The sequence below is a fragment of the Lontra canadensis genome, unplaced genomic scaffold (genome assembly GCF_010015895.1).
Source record: "Lontra canadensis isolate GAN:19392208 unplaced genomic scaffold, GSC_riverotter_1.0 scaffold66, whole genome shotgun sequence".
Taxonomy (NCBI): Eukaryota; Metazoa; Chordata; class Mammalia; order Carnivora; family Mustelidae; genus Lontra; species Lontra canadensis.
In genome coordinates this window covers 5,018,747-5,037,032 of record NW_022631060.1, presented here as the reverse complement: position 1 = coordinate 5,037,032, position 18,286 = coordinate 5,018,747, and the positions used below count along the sequence as shown (strand labels likewise).

The 18,286-nt window shown below is 56.8% G+C and overlaps 1 protein-coding gene across 1 annotated transcript; it reads right to left on the bottom strand.

Annotated features, from left to right (window-relative positions):
* Positions 1 to 445: 445 nt before the first annotated feature.
* CDC42EP2 (CDC42 effector protein 2) lies at positions 446 to 6,471 on the bottom strand. The gene is made up of 2 exons (XM_032879444.1): positions 6,377 to 6,471; positions 446 to 1,933 (listed from the first exon to the last, which is right to left on the bottom strand). Exon 2 carries the CDS (start codon positions 1,623 to 1,625, stop codon positions 981 to 983), a length of 645 nt encoding a protein of 214 aa, XP_032735335.1. The 5' UTR covers positions 1,626 to 1,933; positions 6,377 to 6,471; the 3' UTR covers positions 446 to 980.
* Positions 6,472 to 18,286: the final 11,815 nt, after the last annotated feature.

Here is an 18,286-nt window from a genome sequence, read left to right as displayed (position 1 = left end):
CACCCATCTGACACCCCCGGCACCGGGAACGTGCTTGAGTGCCCCCTAGCTGCACAATTGCGCTGATGAGCTCCGTTTGATCCCTTGGCCCCAGGCCTGGCCCTCCCTCCCGCAGGCGCCCTCAGTCCTCTGATGCTGGTGCACCTGCGGGTCCCTTGCACCAGGGCTTATTTTTTCATTCTTGGGTCTCCCCCATGGACCCCAGCAGCCTGGGCACGGCCCCTGGCTTACCCCAGTGCTCAGCCGCCTCTTGTAAACACCAGAATCAACATTGCAATATCCCCAGTTGGCATTTGGTTGGTTCCCGCTCCCAGGCAGAAGCTTTCAAAGGGGACCAAGCCTTCTGGGAGCGGGGTCCTCCCCCTGCCTCCCCAGGTCAGCCCAGGTCACAGACACCAGTCCGCCTTCCGGAGGAAAGCTAGGTCAAGGGTGCAGAGAGCACAGCTACCAGCGGCAGCAAGTTTTATTGCGACCAAAATCTCCTGGTCATGGGAGGGGGATGGGGCTGAGGGACATTCGGTCATCGATGCCATGTTCCCAGTCCAGGACATGGAGCTGAAGGTCTGGCTGGCTATGCTGTGCCTCCCCCCACCCCGCCCCACCCCCAATCACGGCATCCCCCGGGGCAGAGACAGAAGGCAGGTGGAAAGGGGAGTCCGTCTTGGCAGAGCCTTCATCCAAGGGAGGTGAGGGAAGGAGGAGCAGTTGGCGGTGGGGGTCCAGCTGGCCCAAGATGCTCAGGGCCCTTTGGGCTGACTTCTGCAGGTGTCCTTAATGTCTTTTAGGGGAAAGCAATGAGGCATACTCTGCCCCTAGGAAAAGCCTGGGAGGGAGGGAAACAAAGGCTCAGAGAAAGAAATCACTGGCCAGCGACCACACAGTGGGACCTTGGGAATCCTGACTTCTAGGCCCGGGCTGCATTGCCCCCTGCCTCCCAGCATTCACTCCATCCTGAGCACCCGGCCTGGCCAGCCTTGGTCCTACGTGGGGATCTGCATGTGGCCCAGGTCCTGGTCCATGATCTGGAGGACGTCATCCAGGATGGAAGGCCCCAGGTCCACGTGCAGGGAGAGCAGGGAGCTGGCATGGGACAGGAAGGGCTCCTCGGCCCCTGACTCAGGGGTCAGCCCATTGTGGGCAGAGTCAGCCTCTGGAATTCTCCAGATGTCCACATTGCCTGCCTCCTGCGGGGAAGGCTGTGGGGAAGGCTGCGGGGTCTCCAGGTGCAGGCGAGGGGGTTTGGGTGGGGCCTGGCTTGTGGGCAAGGTGAGGGCCTGGGGCCCACCGATGACAGGGAGGGAGATGGCATTCTTGAGCAGAGGGGATGGCCCTTCGGGGAGCTCCCGCCCGCACAGCGTGGCGGTGCGGGTGAACTGGAAGGGGAGGTCGAAGGCGCCATCCTCCTCAGGTCCCTCGACTGCGGTCCCTGGCAGGAGGTGGAACTTGCCCTGCAGGAAGGAGATGTCGCCGAACATGTCGCTGCCCCCGCCGCTGCCAATATGGATGGTGTGGCGGAAGTCCCCCAGCGGCGGGCTGATCATGTCCGACGACAGCAGGTCCCTCAGCTTCTCCTTCTTGCCTTTGCGGCTGCCACGCTTCAGGTAGATGGGCACCTTGGTGGACATCGTGACCTCAGCGCCCAGGCTTGGTTCCTGGCGCTGGGGACAGTGGGGACCGCGGCCTCCTCTCACGGCCTCGGCCACAGACACCAAAACCTTGGTGAAGGGCGAAGACTGATGTGTGGGATGTGACCGAAGATGTCCCAAGGGATGAGAAAAAGAAAGAAGTCAGAAGGCTGAGACGACAAAAATCAGTTTCTCCCCAAAAGAGTTGAAAATGCTCTGGAAAACTAGCAGCAGCGAAGTGGAACTCTTGGAGACAGCCGCGCTCTCCCGTCTTGTTCTCACGAGGGTCTCCCGGGGGGGCTGAAGAGCTGAAACACCAAAGGTGCAAGTCAGGGACAGAAGGACACAAGGCAGAGGCGTTGGTGTCATTTCTGAGGCCCCTGTGTCGGCCCCAGGAGCCCAGGTGGGGCCACTCCTCTGTGGGAAGCCATGTTGGAGGAAGCACGTTCGCTTTGCAGACTCACTGCCCCTGGGAGCCTGGATCACCAGCACTGAGCCCCTCTCCTGACCCAAGAGGGAAGTTGAGGACTGGGAACCCGGGTGACAGGCCCAGAGTCATATCCAAAGTCCTGGCTTTGGTCTCTCGCCCTGGGTCTCGGGCTCTGCTCATCGCTTTTGCCTGGGTTCTGCATCAGCTGTGCCCCAAGACATAGCAACTGTCAAGTTCATGCAGGGAGGTCTCTCAGACCTGTCTTGGTCCCCTACTGGACCAACGAGAGAGATTTTGTGAGCCCTGTCTCGGCCACCTGCCCGTGCCAGGCCTGGACACGTGGCAGGTGTTTGGCCAACAGGGCCAAATGACAGACACCTTCGTTGGGCCCAATCTCATCCCACCCAGAAGTGAGGCCATGCCGGAGTGCCCCTTCTTTCCTCCAGGTTGGCAGTTCCCAGCTCCGGGACGGAGTCTTTCATAGTTACTGTCCCTCCACCCTGCCCAGCGCCTGAGGGGAAGATGCAGTGGAGGGTACAAATATTTTGCGGGGCTCTGAGCTGTGCCTGGCATTTTGCCGAGTTCCTTGCAAACGCATCTCATTTAATCGTTGCCATCACCCTCCTCTCATCCCCGTTTAAACACCCGACCCAGAACACATGTTGCAGGGATTTGCACAAGGCATTGACGAGGGAGAGAAGCAGAATGCAAAAGGGTAGTATAGAAGATTCCATTTCTGGGGCACCTGGGGGGCTTAGTCGGTTAAGCGCCCGACTCTTGGTTTGGCTCAGGTCACGATCTCAGGGTCATGAGATCGAGCCCTGTGTCGAGCTCCACCCTCAGCAGTGACTCTGCCTGAGACTCTCTCTCTCTCCCTCTGCCTCACTCAAATAAATAAAATCTTTAAAAAAAAAAAGATTCTATTTCTGACAGCAGTGACCAACTCTCCTCTGCTCTGCCCCTTCCCCATGTATGCACGCAGGTATGTGTACCTACAGATACGATCCGAGTAGGATTATACCCTACATAAAAAGAGAGAACCTGGGTGCCTGGGTGGTTCAGTGGGTTAATCCTCTGCCTTCAGCTCAGGTCATGATCTCAGGGTCCTGGGATTGAGTCCCTCATCGGGCTCTCTGCTCTGCAGGATGGCTGCTTCCCCCTCTCTCTCTGCCTGCCTGTCTGCCTACGTGTGATCTCTGTCTGTCAAATAAATAAATAAAATCTTTAAAAAAAAAAGAGAGAGAGAGAGAACCTGGAAGGCCAGCAGTGGGTTGTTATATGGGCTGTGTGGACCGCGGGAGGGGGAAGGCAGAGAAGAGGCTTGGAGTCAGTGATATGGGAGGAGAGGAGTGTCCTAGATAAAAATTACCTGTAATAGTTGGTATTGTTACTAGAAAGTGATATATGTAACTTAAAAAAGGGTGGTTGGCAAAATGCTGATGACGGTTCTCTCCAGGTGGCAGATTTCAGATGATTTTGCCTTTCTTCTTCATACTTTTATAAGCTCCAAATCTGAATAATAAGCATGTGTTACTTAGGTGCACATATAATTTGTGTAGTCAGAAAAAAATAAAGCTATTTTTAATGTGGAAAAAATAAGTGCACTGTGGTGGGGTGTCATGCTGGCTTAACAGAAGAAGGAAGCATGGCAGGCCCTCCTTGGTGTTCCCACGGTTGGGGATTGGCCTTGAACGTGGATATGAGAGCCCAGATGTGGAATTGGAACACAAAAGGCAAAGAAATGTGTCCAAGGTCGTCCAGAGGGAAACCAGATGAGCCCCCCTCCTCCACTGCCCCCTCCGAAGGCTGCCAAGGGGCTGAGAAGGTAGGAAATGGGCCAGGGAGGGGAGGAGCAGCAGCTCGGAGGCCTGGCCTGGTCCTAGGCCCCATTCTCCGTCCTGGGCAGGGTGAAGAAAGAATGAGGGGCTGGCAGGAGGGAGCAGGAAGGAGGAAGGAGGATGCAGGAGAGGCAGAGTCCCAACTCCCAGCCCAGGCCCTCACTCAGGAAACCCCACCCCAGGACCGGACACTCCAGGTCGGTCACACTGAGCCACAGGGACCGGACATCTTGCCCCTCCCTGAGCACCTGCAGTTTAACAGGAAACAAAGGAATGACTCTCCAGTGGCAGAATTCCAGCTAAGCTTGGAAGGAGCTGGCGGAGGGTGGAGGGCGGGGGAGGCGGTGGGTGCCTCGAGGTCCTGGGATCCCACCCCTCACTCATGGAGCGGACATTTACCTGTGATCACCGTGCCAGACCTGGGGGCATGCCAACACCCACCCGACCTGTGTCCTTGGCAGGCAAGCAGTCCTGGGGCAGTTTTCCCTCCTTTGCACTCATGAAGAGTGGGGCAGACTGGTGGGATTTGTCATCTCCCCCCACCCCATCACAGAGTGCGCCAAGAGAGCCTGAGTGTTTCCACAACAAATTGGGCGTCCCTGACAGCTGTCTTGCTCTGAGCCAGATGTACCCGCCCAGTTCCAGATGTGGGGAGAACTGGGGCTGGGGGGAAGGGTTGGGCCAGCGTCAGCCACCCAGGGGAGAGCTGGGAATTGCAATCATCAAGCCCTAAGGATTCGGATTTGGCAAGCGTGAGACCCCAGTCTCCAGCTGCCCTCACACGGTTCCCATTTGAAAGTTCCCAGGCACAGCACGGTGGGTGTCACCACCGCCTTCTACAGAGGCAGAAGCTGAACTTCAGAGACCTTAATGTTGCTGAGGTCGCCCAGCTGGGAAGAGGAAAAGTGGGCCCCAGTACCCAGCCAGGATCCTGTAGCTCTGATGCAGTGGGCCACCTAACCTCTGAAAGCCGGGGAGCAGGAAAAAAAACAGGCTCCCAGGTAGGCTGGGGCCACTCCGTCCCCAGACCGCCTCCATTTAAGTCCATTTGGCTGCCCCTCTCCCCTAATTCGCAAGGATCCAGAGATATGAGAATGAGCTCTCCATCAGGACAAGGCTATGGGGGGCTGGGAAGGGGTGGCTTTCCCCAGAAGTGGGAGGAGCAGATGGGAGCTTGCCCTGGACAGGAGCCCTGGGCCTCCTTCAGAAAGAATGACTTGCAGGACGCACAGCCCCTTACCTTGGCTAGGAATACTGGTCCACTCCCCATCAACGGGTGTTCAAAGAGCCACCCCCTGACCTCGAAATCAGGAGCCAGAAATTGAATCCATCTCCATCTGGGACTCTCTGTGACCTTGGGCAATCACGTCTCCTTTCTGGCCCTCACCTTCCCCATCAATAAAATGGGCTGACAAAGCCATCACCAGAGGGCTACTGGAAGACCATACTGCCACAGTTGCAAATGAGAGATGTAGGACAGATAGGGCTGGGGATCCCTGTCAACCCTGTCATTCATTCGACAAATAGCTGTAGGGCCTTCCTCAAGCAATTTGGTTATCCGGGGACAGTGCTCCGAAAAACCGAATACTTCCACCCTCCAAGCGACCGCCTTCTCCCTCCTGCCCTGGAGGCAGCCTGCGAGTCCCGCTCGCGGGCGGGAGTCTCCCCGGGTCCTCGGGGTCCCTGTGCGGGGCGGCGCTCGGCTCCACGGCCGCTAGGTGGCGCGCGCGCGCTCGCTCTGTCGCCCCGCATCTCAGAAGAGTCAGGGACACCCCAAGGAGTGGCATGTTCGCTTATCAGATGCGGATCGTCTGAGGGATCTTCTTTTCTTGGGGTGTTCTGGTCTCACGACCAGACAGTAGGTGGGGAAAGGGACGATCGGGGATCTTGCCAGGGTCTCCAAGCTCTGGGAGGAGCCTCCCGCGTGCTTTCCGGCCTGGGCGATGTCCGAGTGTCCGCTCGGCGCAGGGCCAGAGCTCGGGCGAGCAGGCCCCCACCCCCGGCTCCCGCGAGTCGGGTTCCTCAGCCCCAGCTCGGGTTCCGGCGCCGACCCCTCCCCGCCCTCTGCCCGAGCACCCAGCCCGGATCCGTTTCAGGACACTCGCGGCCGCGGCTAAAGATAGGAGGACACATCACCATCGACTAAAAATACGACCCCCAGCCGGGGCGGGGACGCTGGGCGGCGGTAGGGCGCTCCCACGTCCCGGGTGTGGGGCGGAGGCCAGGGCTCAGGGTGAAGGGCGGGACCACGAGTTAGGGTTCGGGATGCGCTGCCCCTTGCAGGCGGAGGGGGCGCGGGCGTGGCCGCTGGGACGGACACGCGGGCGGGAAACGCCGTGGAGCCCGAGGCTCCCGGGAAAGGGCATGCGCGGGGGTGACACAGGGGCCGGGGCGCGAGCCGGGACTGGGAGCCACGAGGATGGGCCTCTCAGGGGGGCCCCTGGGAGTCAGGGACGGGCTGCAGAGTCCCGGCCCGAACTCACCTTGACGCGCGTAGGCGGCGGACCCGCGGGCTGCGAAAGCTCGGGAGCTGGACGGCGCGGCTCTGGGAGGCGATCCCGGCTGTGAACTCACAGCAAGGTCCGTGGCCCCTGAAGCCCCGCCCCGGCCCGCGGAGCCAATGCCCGGGCCGCCCCCAGCCAGGCCCCGCCCACATCCCCGCCCCACTAGGGGCCTCGCCTGTGCTCCCCCTTCAGTGGCGCGGGCGCGGGGTCCAGGGCAGGCTCGGGTGGCTGAGGGCCGGGCGGTGTCGGGTGCCCCGGCTGGACTCTGCGGACTTCGGCTGCGCCTGTCGGAACCAGAGGTCTCGGTGTTCGAAGGGCAGAGGGGGCGGCCGCTGGAAGACCGAATTATAGTTCTTCAGAATTCACCGAGCGTCCTTGGACCCGTTGCTCCGTGGAGGGCTGGGTCTGGGGAGCCGCCCATCAAGTGTATTTGGTGGCCACTAAGGGAATGACTGAGACCTTGGAGGCAGCCGAGTTAAAATATTAACAAACTTGGGAGAGCTTTAAGTTTACCGCCCCTTAGAAAAGAGAGCACTGAGGTTGTGTGGGCAGAGTGGCCTGGGCACGCCCGTTTGCCCTCAGTCTAGGTGGCTTCCGGGGCGGGGGTGGAACCCATTCGTAGACTCATTCTAACTTCGTTTCATTCATTCATTCATTCATTCATTCATTCATTCATTCATTCGTACTAGAAACATTTATTGAAGGGCAGGCCCTGCTCAGGGCTGTGGACATAGGCGGAAGGAACCTGCCCTTCCTCCAGTGATTCAACAGAGAGTTGAGCATCTAACAGGGACCAGCTGCTGTTCTTGTCGCTGGGAATTCGGGGCCCCAGGAAAGACGGAAAACTGAAGCTCAGGGACCTGATGGTGACCTGCTCAGCCTCCAAGTGCCAGACCTGCGGTCTTTGGGGCTTCTTCTTGCCTCAGGCTTGTCATCCAGCCACTGTCCCTTCTGCCCTGCCCTCCCTCCCACAGCACAGCCCTGGGAGGGGACAGCAGCTCTGTGTCAAGACTTTAGCACTGTCTCTGAGCCGTGGATCCGGGTGGCGTGCTGACTCTGCTGCCCACTTGCTCTGTGGCCATAGGCAAAGGACGGTCCCTTTCTGAGCCTCTTTGCCTGTAAAAGGAGAGTTACATGAGTCCCCAACAAGATAAGAAACTTGTCTGTGCTTTCTGGATGGGAACACAGGCCCCATAACGGTCGCTTTTATACAAACATTAGAACAGTTGCTTTGGGGGACAGCAAGCTGGCCTTGCCCCCTGACCTAGAATGACTCCACTGATGAGACCTCCTGAGCCTACAGGAATGTGGCTGAGGCACAGCCCCCTACCCTCTGCCCATCTGCTGAGAGTCCTTCTTTGGGGGAAGGAGGTTGGGAAGGGTCGAGAGCGCCATTCAGAGCTGGTGACAAAATAGAAAGTTTCAGGGATGGAAGTTCAGACAGGCAAAGACACTCATCAGAAGACACATGACCCTGGGAACCAGTTCCAGAGCTCTTTGGAGAGGTTTGGGGGTGGGGAGGCTGTTGGGGACCATTAGGGGATGGGTAGAGAGCAGCGCATTTGGCCACATCAGCCAGGCCCTAGCCCCTGATCCCCCCCACTTAGCGACTGATGAGCCTTCTCTGCAGCCTGCCTGTCAGGCCAGGACTCCTAACCGGGGCCCAGAGCATTGGAACCACCATCTGTGGTCTGGGGACTGTCTTAAGTCCCCTGGATGTGACAAGCTTCCAGTTCAGTGGTAGCTCCCCATGTGGCTCAGTGTACCCATCATCAGTCATCAGCTCAGGGCAGCCGCCTGCACAAAGCCTACACCGGAGGCATGATTGCGGCCTGGTGGGGGGTTCGGGGCTTTGCAAGCACTCGGGAGAGCACTCCATCCTCTCCGCACAGATGAGGTTGGGTCACTCCGCTGGGGCCAAAGGAATCCCCTGAGGTGCCCGCTGACAGCTCCTCTCCTCGAGCTTTTGCTGAATGGGCAGGATCTTTGCACACACGCACGGGCTGCTCTGGAAGCCCAGCTTACGAACCAGGACTTCTTTTGCTAAAATTGGCGCTTTTTTACGCAACTTCTCAGGCTGTGTGTAAGGGCCTGAGTGTGGGCGGGGAGGCTGGGATCCTGGGCCAGGGGATAGCGCCAGGGTGTCCTGCTTTTCTGACTCAACAGACATTCAGGTCAAGTGTCCTGCCCCCCTGCCCTGCCTGCACCCCGTGTCCAGGGTCTAATACCTCAGCCAAGGCCTGGACTGTTCTCCCTGGAAGGGCTCCTGGGTGCCCTGGGGGCTGAGGGGGCAGGACCTGAAGGATGTTTGGGTAGGGTCAGGCACGAGGAAAGCTACTGATGGAGAAATGCCTGGAATGGGCTATTGAACTTCCTTTTCCTCCACTGGGAGCTCTCTCTGGCCCTGAGATGGATCCTGCTAGTTTCTCCCACCCCATGCCTGCTCCCCCCTCCCCCATAGGGCCCTGTAATCACCACACAGTGACTGACTCAGCCCATCCTTCCCCTCCCAGCCCCTTCTTCCTGGAAATCATCTACGTCAGCAGCCCCAACCCCTGTGGACAGAATCGGAAGCCCCTTCTTCAAGGTTAAGTGGGGAGGATGGGGGGGCTGGCAGGGAAGGACCCCCCAGGCTGGAGCCAGCTCACCACAGCCCCACCTACCTGGGAAGCTAGGACCCTGGGAGGCAGGCGGGAGGATGGGGACCAGGAGTGGGGGGGGGGGGGGGGCTGAGAGCAGAGAGTCACAAGGGAATAATCTTGGGGGCAATCTAGAGGGCCAGTGAAAAGAGACAAAGTATCTGGAAGGGGCATCAGCACCCTTCCAGGGCCGTGGAGCAGCAGGGAGCTGGGCAGAAGCTCCGTCCGCCCCTGGAAGCCTCCTCCACCCCAGCCCGAGCTCAGCCTGCAGGGCCGCATGGCCTCAGCCAACCCCAGGCCTGGGTTGGATTTTTCCTTGATTGTTTCTTGTTTCCTTCCTCCCCTGGGCTCCTGCCAGCTCCGGCCCTGCCCTCCTCGCTCTTCACCCTCCTTTAGAGAAATCTGTTCAGCCAGAGCCTGAGACTCGAGATGGGAGTCCCTTTGGAGCTGCCCCCTGCTTCTGCCTCTGTCTTGAACTCCTCCTGGGGAGCTGGGTATCAGGGCCTTGTGGGGAGGACTTTCCTCTGGGTCTGGATTTTGGCTCCAGGCCCAGAGCCATGGGGGTTTCCAGAGTGGTGACAGCTCTGTCCTAGGAGGGACCAGCCCAGGCATTTCCCCCAGACGTCTCTGTGAGCATCCAAGCCCATGGCTGTCCTTTGGCCTGGGGAACACAGAGTCAGCAGGGGCAGTCTTCAACACTTCCCACCTCCTCAAGACACCCTGTCACCATTCATTTTGAAAACTCGTATTTGATTCTACTTCTTGTCTATGGCTGTGCTGGACCAGGGAAGACACAGATGGCCAAGACTGGTCCCTGGCTTGCAGGGAACAGATAACCCCAAATGAAACAAATAACCAATCCTAAAACAGCACATTCTGTGCCATAAAGGAGGTCCTCCAGGGTAGAGGCTGGCTCTGATTCCACTCCATCTATCCACTCCATCCAGCCTGGATGAGGCTCAGTTAGTGACTGTGGATTGAAAGAAGAACTAGAAAGATCAGAAAAGAGAAGGGTTTGTTTTGCTAGAAGTGAGGAAGCAGATGGGAGTGTTAAGAAAACTTCAAGGAACTAGGACCTTCTGGCCTGCCGGGTCTCTGTGGATAAGTCTGAGGCCCTCAACTCTATGGTCAACTAGTCTTCAACAAAGCAGGAAAGAATGTTCAATGGAAAAAAGACAGCCTCTTCAATAAATGGTGTTGGGAAAATTGGACAGCCACATGCAGAAAAATGAAATTGGATCATTTCCTTACACCACACACGAAAATAGACTCAAAATGGATGAAGGACCTCAATATGAGAAAGGAATCCATCAAAATCCTTGAGGAGAACACAGGCAGCAACCTCTTTGACCTCAGCCGCAGCAACATCTTCCTAGGAACATCGCCAAAGGCAAGGGAAGCAAGGGCAAAAATGAACTATTGGGATTTTATCAAGATCAAAAGCTTTTGCACAGCAAAGGAAACAGTTAACAAAACCAAAAGACAACTGACAGAATGGGAGAAGATATTTGCAAACGACATATCAGATAAAGGGCTAGTGTCCAAAATCTATAAAGAACTTAGCAAACTCAACACCCAAAGAACAAATAATACAATCAAGAAATGGGCAGAAGACATGAACAGGCATTTCTGCAAAGAAGACATCCAGATGGCCAACAGACACATGAAAAAGTGCTCCATATCACTCGGCATGAGGGAAATACAAATCAAAACCACAATGAGATATCACCTCACACCAGTCAGAATGGCTAAAATTAACAAGTCAGCAAATGACAGATGCTGGCAAGGATGCGGAGAAAGGGGAACCCTCCTACACTGTTGGTGGGAATGCAAGCTGGTGCAACCACTCTGGAAAACAGCATGGAGGTTCCTCAAAATGTTGAAAGTAGAACTACCCTATGACCCAGCAATTGCACTACTGGGTATTTACCCTAAAGATACAAACGTAGTGATCCGAAGGGGCACGTGCACCCGAATGTTTATAGCATCAATGTCTACAATAGCCAAACTATGGAAAGAACCTAGATGTCCATCAACAGACGAAAGGATAAAGAAGATGTGGTATATATACACAATGGAATACTATGCAGCCATCAAAAGAAATGAAATCTTGCCATTTGCGACAACGTGGATGGAACTAGAGGGTATCATGCTTAGCGAAATAAGTCAATTGGAGAAAGACAACTATCATATGATCTCCCTGATATCAGGAAATGGAGATGCAACATGGGGTGTTAAGGGGGTAGGAGAAGAGTAAATGAAACAAGATGGGATTGGGAGGGAGACAAACCATAAGTGACTCTTAATCTCACAAAACAAACTGAGGGTTGCTGAGGGGAGGGGGGTTAGGAAAAGGGGGGTGGGGTTATGGACATTGGGGAGGGTATGTGCTATGGTGAGTGCTGTGAAGTGTGTAAACCTGGCTATTCACAGACCTGTACCCCTGCGGATAAAAATATATTATATGTTTATAAAAAATAAAATTAAAATAAATAAATAAATAGTTTAAAAAAAAAGGAAAGAAAACTTCAAGGAGGAGGTGATACTCAAGCAGGGTATTAACGGGTGAATAGGAGTTCGCTGGGCAGGGAAAGGGAAGGGCGTTCCAGGGGGAGCAGGCAAAGGCCGAGGCAAACGTCAGGAAGAGTACAAGTGGATGCCTCATGTGATCGGGGGAACAAGAGCTATCCAGAAGATCGTGGCATGGGACAGGGGGAAAGAGTAAGAGGGTAGTCGGTGAACACAGTCTTCCTTGCCCAGCATCCATCCCTCTTACTCTGGGGACCACCGCTCAGTTTTCCAGAGTCTCCAGCGTGACTAACCCCATCCCCAAGGCAAAAGCCTCCCCCTTACTCCTGCCCCGCAGGCATCCATTCTCCCTGCAGACAACCAGCATTATCAGCTTCTTGTAAACACTTCTGGAGATACTCTTGGCCTGTGCAAGCAAAGCCCCTCCCATCCTTTCTACACAAATGGCAATATCTAGGCGAGTAGGGCCATCCCAGGTCCCGCAGGTCCTGGTGGCCGTGGTGGGGGGAGAACAGGCTCTACTGTCAGAGGCAGGGGAAGGGACCCCACAGGGCATCTCAATGAGCCTCTGCCCTTTCCATTCCTCTGCCCCTTGCTTTTTCCGGTTAACATTAAATTGTCCTTGGTGTCCCTCTTTTGCTGCTGCCTAGCGTTCCAGGCTGTCCTGGTGTACCTAAGTCGTTCTCAGCCGGTGGCCCTTTTGGTCGTTGCCAGCCCTTTCCCAAGACAAGCAGGGCTGCTGTGAGTCACCTCGTACAGTTGCCCATTCACACACACGTGAGCACAGCTGCGGAATCGTTGCTACGCGTGGGGTGAGGGGTGGGGACATGTGCAGCTGTCATTCGGTCGGCTCTGTTTGCTGGTCCTTCCAAGGGGTGTGCCCGGCACCAGGCCCCTGCACAGACCGCAGGCCCCTCTCTCCTCAGCCTCCCCGAGTGCCTGCTTCTCCAGCTCGTCTGCAAGGGAGAACCAGACCTAGTGGAAGGAGGCTCCGTGTAGCTTTAGTGTGTGTCTCTCTTAAGCGAAGTGTTTGGCCGCCTTTCCCTTGGCTTTGGGGCCCAATCCTCGTTCCTTCCTTCTCTGGCTGCTGACTTAGGAAAGTCGCTTCAGAGATGGGGACCTAGAGCGAGGCCTGACCACAGGCAGGGGCCGCTCTGGGGACCGTTGGTTCAAGAAAGAGACAGAGCCTGGCTCTGAGCTATGGGGTAAAAGCCAGAATTGGAGATAATAAAGTAGGAAGATTGGAATTTGGTGACAGACCGGCCACGGGGCCCATGGAGGGAGGAGAAGGGAGGGTGGTCGAGCCCGATCCAGGATGATGACTCAGGGTGGAATGGGTGGGGGAGGGAAGGGAGGACGGTGGGGTCACCGAGGGAGTGTAGGATTCTGGGGACGAAGCTGATGTGCCACCTGCTCATTCTCCACCCTCCCACACACACCCCAGCTTACATGCTTCCAGGTCCACAATCCCTGGGCAGGGATTGCCTGCTGCCCCCTCCCTCTGCCGCCGGGGCAGCCCCCTTGCACATGCTCCCGTCCTCAGCTCACCCAGCCACCTCCCTAGGGCATCCTGCTGCTCTCAGCTGCGGCGTCTCTCCCCTAGGGAAGGCTTCTGCACCCCAGCCAATGTCATGTCCCCTTGTGATACCCTTGAAGAAACTGGGTCGCTGTCTCCTCTGTGCCACTGTCAACAGATTCACATCCATCCCCCTCTGGATGGTAGCCACCAGCGTCTCCCCAGAGTGCGTGCAGCATAGCAGGCACCTGACCAACAAGCAAAGGAATGGGTCAGCGAATGAACGCCACGATGCTGGGGACAGCAGGAAGGGGGCATGTCGGTGCTGGGGACAGCAGGAAGAGGGCATGTCCGGGACAGGGGTTTAGGAAGTAAGAGCCTGGCGCCAAGGACTTCTCTGCACGCCCACCCGGTTTTGGTTTTCGCCACAGCATATGCCTGCCCCTGTGCCTGGAGTTCGCTTGTTTTTGGTTTCCGCCCCGGAGCGGAGCTCTGGAGGAAGCAGGCATCGTCTGTTCAGCTCCCCTCTGCATCCAGATCCCACCCCGACACAGCAACACAGCATGGGACCACAATGAGTGTTTGGCAACAGGAGAGAATGTGGGAAGTGATGGGCTCGGTCTCCAGGTCTGCACACCAGAGGCAGAGGCACTCCTGCCTCCTCCTTTCCAGGCGCTTGTCTGGGAAGGTGGAAGGGAAGCCACTCCTGCAGGTACCTCCCGTGGGCCTACTGCCTGCGATGCTCTGTAGGGATGGGACCAGCTCCTGCTCTCGGGAGGCAGGCATCCTGCTGGATTCACGGAGAGGAGGTTACCCACGGGACGGGACATGGAGAACAGAGTGGAGGGGCCAGATCTCTGTGGGCGTATTTCTTTTAAAACAAACATGCCCATAGCGAAAGATTTCAAATGCACTATGAGCATGGACATGACAATTAATTCTCTGAGACCTCCTGCCCCTGACCCCTAGCCCTTCCACACCTGCCCCAGAAGCAAACCACTGTTCCTAGATGTGTTCAAAGGGGCAGAGCATTTGAAGGGGATGGAGGCTTCAAGGGGAATGTGAGCCTTGGGAAGGACCTGTGGGAATCAGGAATGGCCGTGCCTTCTAGACCCTGGCCCAGTTCTCCTGCTCCTGGAGAGAAGAAGCCAGGAGGGCACTGCTGCTGGCTTCCAGGGAGAGCCACTGCCCAGAGGGGCTGCCTCTGCCAGCCCGGCAGCTCCCCCTTCCCACTCTTGGCGGGGGGCAGGGCTGCTGACTTGACCCTGGACCAGATGCTTCAGACCCTGGGAAGATCTGGGAGTGATGGAGTGGGCAGAGGAGACGGGGCTCAGTGGGGCCTTCAGGCAGCAGGATGCAGGGATTGGGGTCAGCAGGGACATGGGACAGCCGCTGTCCCAGAGACCTCTGAGGGCCCCTGTGACCCAGGCAGCTGCTGGCCTGGCCTCTCAGCTGTCATGTGGCCTCTGGGAAGGCAGGGAGCCTGGAACATGAGGAGGAGGGTAGGTTGGGTGGGGGAATCGGGAACTGGCCGTGGGCCCAGGTGGGTCTGAGGGCAGGCTGGGCCTGGGGGCCTGGGCATTTCTAGGGCAGACCTGGAGGGAGCAGATAGGTCTGGCTGCTCCGGAATGGAGGGGTAACAGAATCCCACCTCAGTGACCTCCAGACTGGGAGGCCAGGAGGGTCAGCTCCACTCCAGCTCCCCCCTCCTCCGCCAGACCCCCAGGACCTCCCTGTTCTCCAGCTTTATGTAGGCCCCTCCCAGATCCACCACTCCAGTCCCCACCCCTCACCAGAGTGTGGCTCCTATCACCCACTAGCCCAACCCAATAACCATTTGGGTGTCCCCCCTTGGTCCCAATCTGTCCCCGACAGTCCCAGGCACCTCCCCAAACACCTGCCTCAAACTGAGCCCCCGCCCCAATCCCAGGCACCTGGGCTATTACCTGAAAGTCCTTCTAAGCCTGTCCTTGTCATGTACCAAGTTGGTCAGTGTGGCAGGGTGGAGAGACAGAGGGTTTGGAGTTTAAATCCTAGTTCTATCACTTACTTAGGCCGGTGACATCCAGCTCTCAGCATCTGCCAGCCGGGCTTGTTGGGAGTTAGGTGTGATCTCTATGTCAGAGTTCACACAGTGCATCCTCAGAAATGTTAGCTCCCTTGCCCTCCTACCTGAGCTGTTTTCTCTATCCATCCCCTGGCAGTCATCCCAATCCTGCTGTCCTGGATCAGGCCCCCATCTTTTTGGTGGCAAATGACAGAAAATTCAATTCCAACTAGTTTAAGAAAAAAAGGAGGGGGTATATTTGTGGCTTAGATTTTGAGGGGGTGGAGCTACTGTCATCAGAGCTCAGACGATGTGGCCTGGTGCTGACCTCTCCCTCCCTAACTTCTGGCAATATGTCCTTTGATTTAGTGCCTGTTCAGGACGGGTTTCCCCTCATTGTGGCAAGATGGCTGCAGCAGCTCTGCCCTTGCAGCCGAGTCTTTTCTACTGCTCCTGCAGAAGTCCTGGAGTCATGGTGTTTGGACTATCTTCGGTCATGCTTCTCTCCCAGACCATTCACCAAGGGCAGGAAGGAGCAATTTGCTGCTTGGTTTAGGCAAGGGAGGAGTGTGGAGGAGGGGTGGATCCCCACAGGGAAACCAGGGTGCTGTTTCTATGGGAATAGAGATGGGTACCAGGAGGCTCTGTCTTCCGGTAGCTCTTAGAGTGTCTCTGGCCTCCAGACTCCCCCGGCTTCACTCTGCCCTTTGCGGCACTGCCAGGCCTTCCTAACATGCAGGTTTCAGGGGCGCCTGGGTGGCTCAGTGGGTTAGAGCCTCTGCCTTTGGCTCGGGTCATGGTCTCGGGGTCATAGGATCGAGCCCTGCGTCGGGCTCTCTGCTCGGCGGGGATCCTGCTTCCCCCCTCTCTCTGCCTGCCTCCCTGCCTGCTTGTGATCTCTGTCAAATAAATAAATAAAATCTTCAAAAAAAAAAAAAAAAGATACAGGTTCCATACTGCCCTCCTGCTCCACATGGAAGCTTCCGAAAGTTCCCTGGGGTGAATCAGGTCCAAACTCCTTTGCAAGACATTCCTGATTTCACAGTCTGGCTCCAGAGCTCTGTTCCTAGCCCGTCCCTTCTTTTTGTCCCTCTCTGCCCCTCTTCTTCCTCCTCTTTCCAGGCATTCTCTTCCTCGTGGGTAACAAGTGCACTGAAGACAGATGTCCCAACACTGGAGCATCACTCGTGACAGCCACAATATGGGAACAGCCCCGTCCGTCACCTGATGAGGGAAGGACAACACTGTCCATCTGCACAAGGGACCACAACTCAAACAAGGGGAGAAAGGAAATGAAAGTCTGACGCCTGCTAGCGTGTGGCCGGCCCTTGAGAAAGAAGCCAGACGCAGAGGACCACGTGTGCTGTGATCCCGTTTGTGTGATGTGCCCAGAACAGACAAATGTGTCGAGGTGGAAAGTAGGTCTGTGTTTTCCAGGGGATGGGGGTGGGGAGTGACTGCTAATGGGGATGCGGTTTCTTTTAGAGGTGAGGAAAATGTGGAATTCGATAGTTATGCTGTTCATATGACATTGTGAATGTACTAAAAACCACCAAATGGTACATGGTCAGATGGTAAAGTTGATGCTGGTCGTGTATCTCGCTAATTTTTAAAATGTAAAAAAAAAACAGAAAATAAAAACTACCCCCACCCCCACCCCAGTCAGTCAAGGCCCTTCAAGGCTAGTTAGGAAGGTCAAGTGTGGAGAAAGACGCTCTGTGTGGCCAAACAGGACTGGCTTTCGGGGGGGGGGGGCGGGGGTTGCTCAGCCAGGAGCCCCAAGGTCAGGGGAAAGGAAACGTGTACCAAACAGAAGTAAAAAATCAGTCCAGAAGGCTACTCCCAGCACCAGGGGAAGCTGCAAGATGGGCTGAGCCAGGCTGGGTGACCCCAGGTCAAGGGAAAGGAAACACTAAGACCGAAGTAGCTGCAGAGGCAAAGCAGGATGGAGGCCCCCAGGAGCAGTCACCTGGGCGTGGAGGGGGGGGCGTGCGGCACAAGGGCTGGGACACGGAGACGTGGAACTTGAGAAAAGCACAGGGACTTTGCTCAGAACCATCTGTTCCACCCTTAGGCTTGTGTCTCAAGGGCACGGGCAGGAGGACCAGGGGAGATGCCACCCAGCAACACGGGGGTTCTGAAGCAGGAAGGTCCCAGGAGTCCTGGCCCAGCCCTGGCTCCTCGGCTTCCTCCACCCTCCCTCCCCGACACCCTTCCCCGAGCCTTACTCCAGAGGGCGGTGCCAGGCACAGGCAGGAGCAAGAGGGACATTAGTGTCCCAGCTGAAAAGAGGTCTGGGAACGGCCACTTGGCAGTCGCTGGGCACCAGCTTCCTGACACCAACAAAAGGGAACCGTCTGGTGGCAGAGAGGTGCTCGCCCGCAGGGTGGTCTGCAGTCTGGGGTTTTCTGTGTGTTAAATGCCTCCACGGGCCTCCAGGATCACGTCCAACAGTCACATGACTCGTTTCCAGGCAACGGGCTCGCACCCCCATTCATGCTGAGCTCCAGCTCTCTGCCTCTGCCCCGCACACGCCTCCCCCTACCGGGACGCAGAATCTTCCTCCCTTTCCAACTGCCCCATCGCATGGGGACTCTGGATTTTGCGGAGCCTGTCACAAGGGGAGAGGAGGCTTTATACTCTCCGAGGGGGGACTACGACACGATTCCCCACAAAGCTACTTCAGTGGCTTGAGCATAATTGGCTAGAGCGGGGCTCTCTCTGAGCCACGCAGGGACTCATGCGATAAGGGCCCAGAGCCTGGTTTATCATGGCCCAGAGCCGGCTGCTTAATCTTCCCAGGCCAGGGTTTCCCAAAGGGCGGGGGCGGGGTGCAGGGTTTTGGCGGACATTGGGGTTGGTGCAAATATGAAGGCTGTTCTGGAACTGTTTGAGGTCGTGGAAGAGGGCCCCAGCCTCCTAAATGCCACATCCGGAGACGAAGTGGCTGGGTGCTCGGGGATCTTGAGGAGGAGGGAAACTCAGCTCCCCATGCTGGGGCTTGTCTCTGTTCTCGTGTTCAGACGAGGAGCCTATAAAATGAACGAGACGAAACTGCGGCTGCTAGTTTTCAAAGGGAGGCCAGTTTCTCCCAAAGCCGGTGGGACCTGCTGTGGACTCCCCCTCGCCGTCTGGGGCAGGAGGCAAAGGTGGGACCC

Excerpts from the sequence above, each read along its gene's own strand:
- CDC42EP2 (XM_032879444.1), bottom strand. The coding sequence starts at position 1,625 with ATGTCCACCAAGGTGCCCATCTACCTGAAGCGTGGCAGCCGCAAAGGC.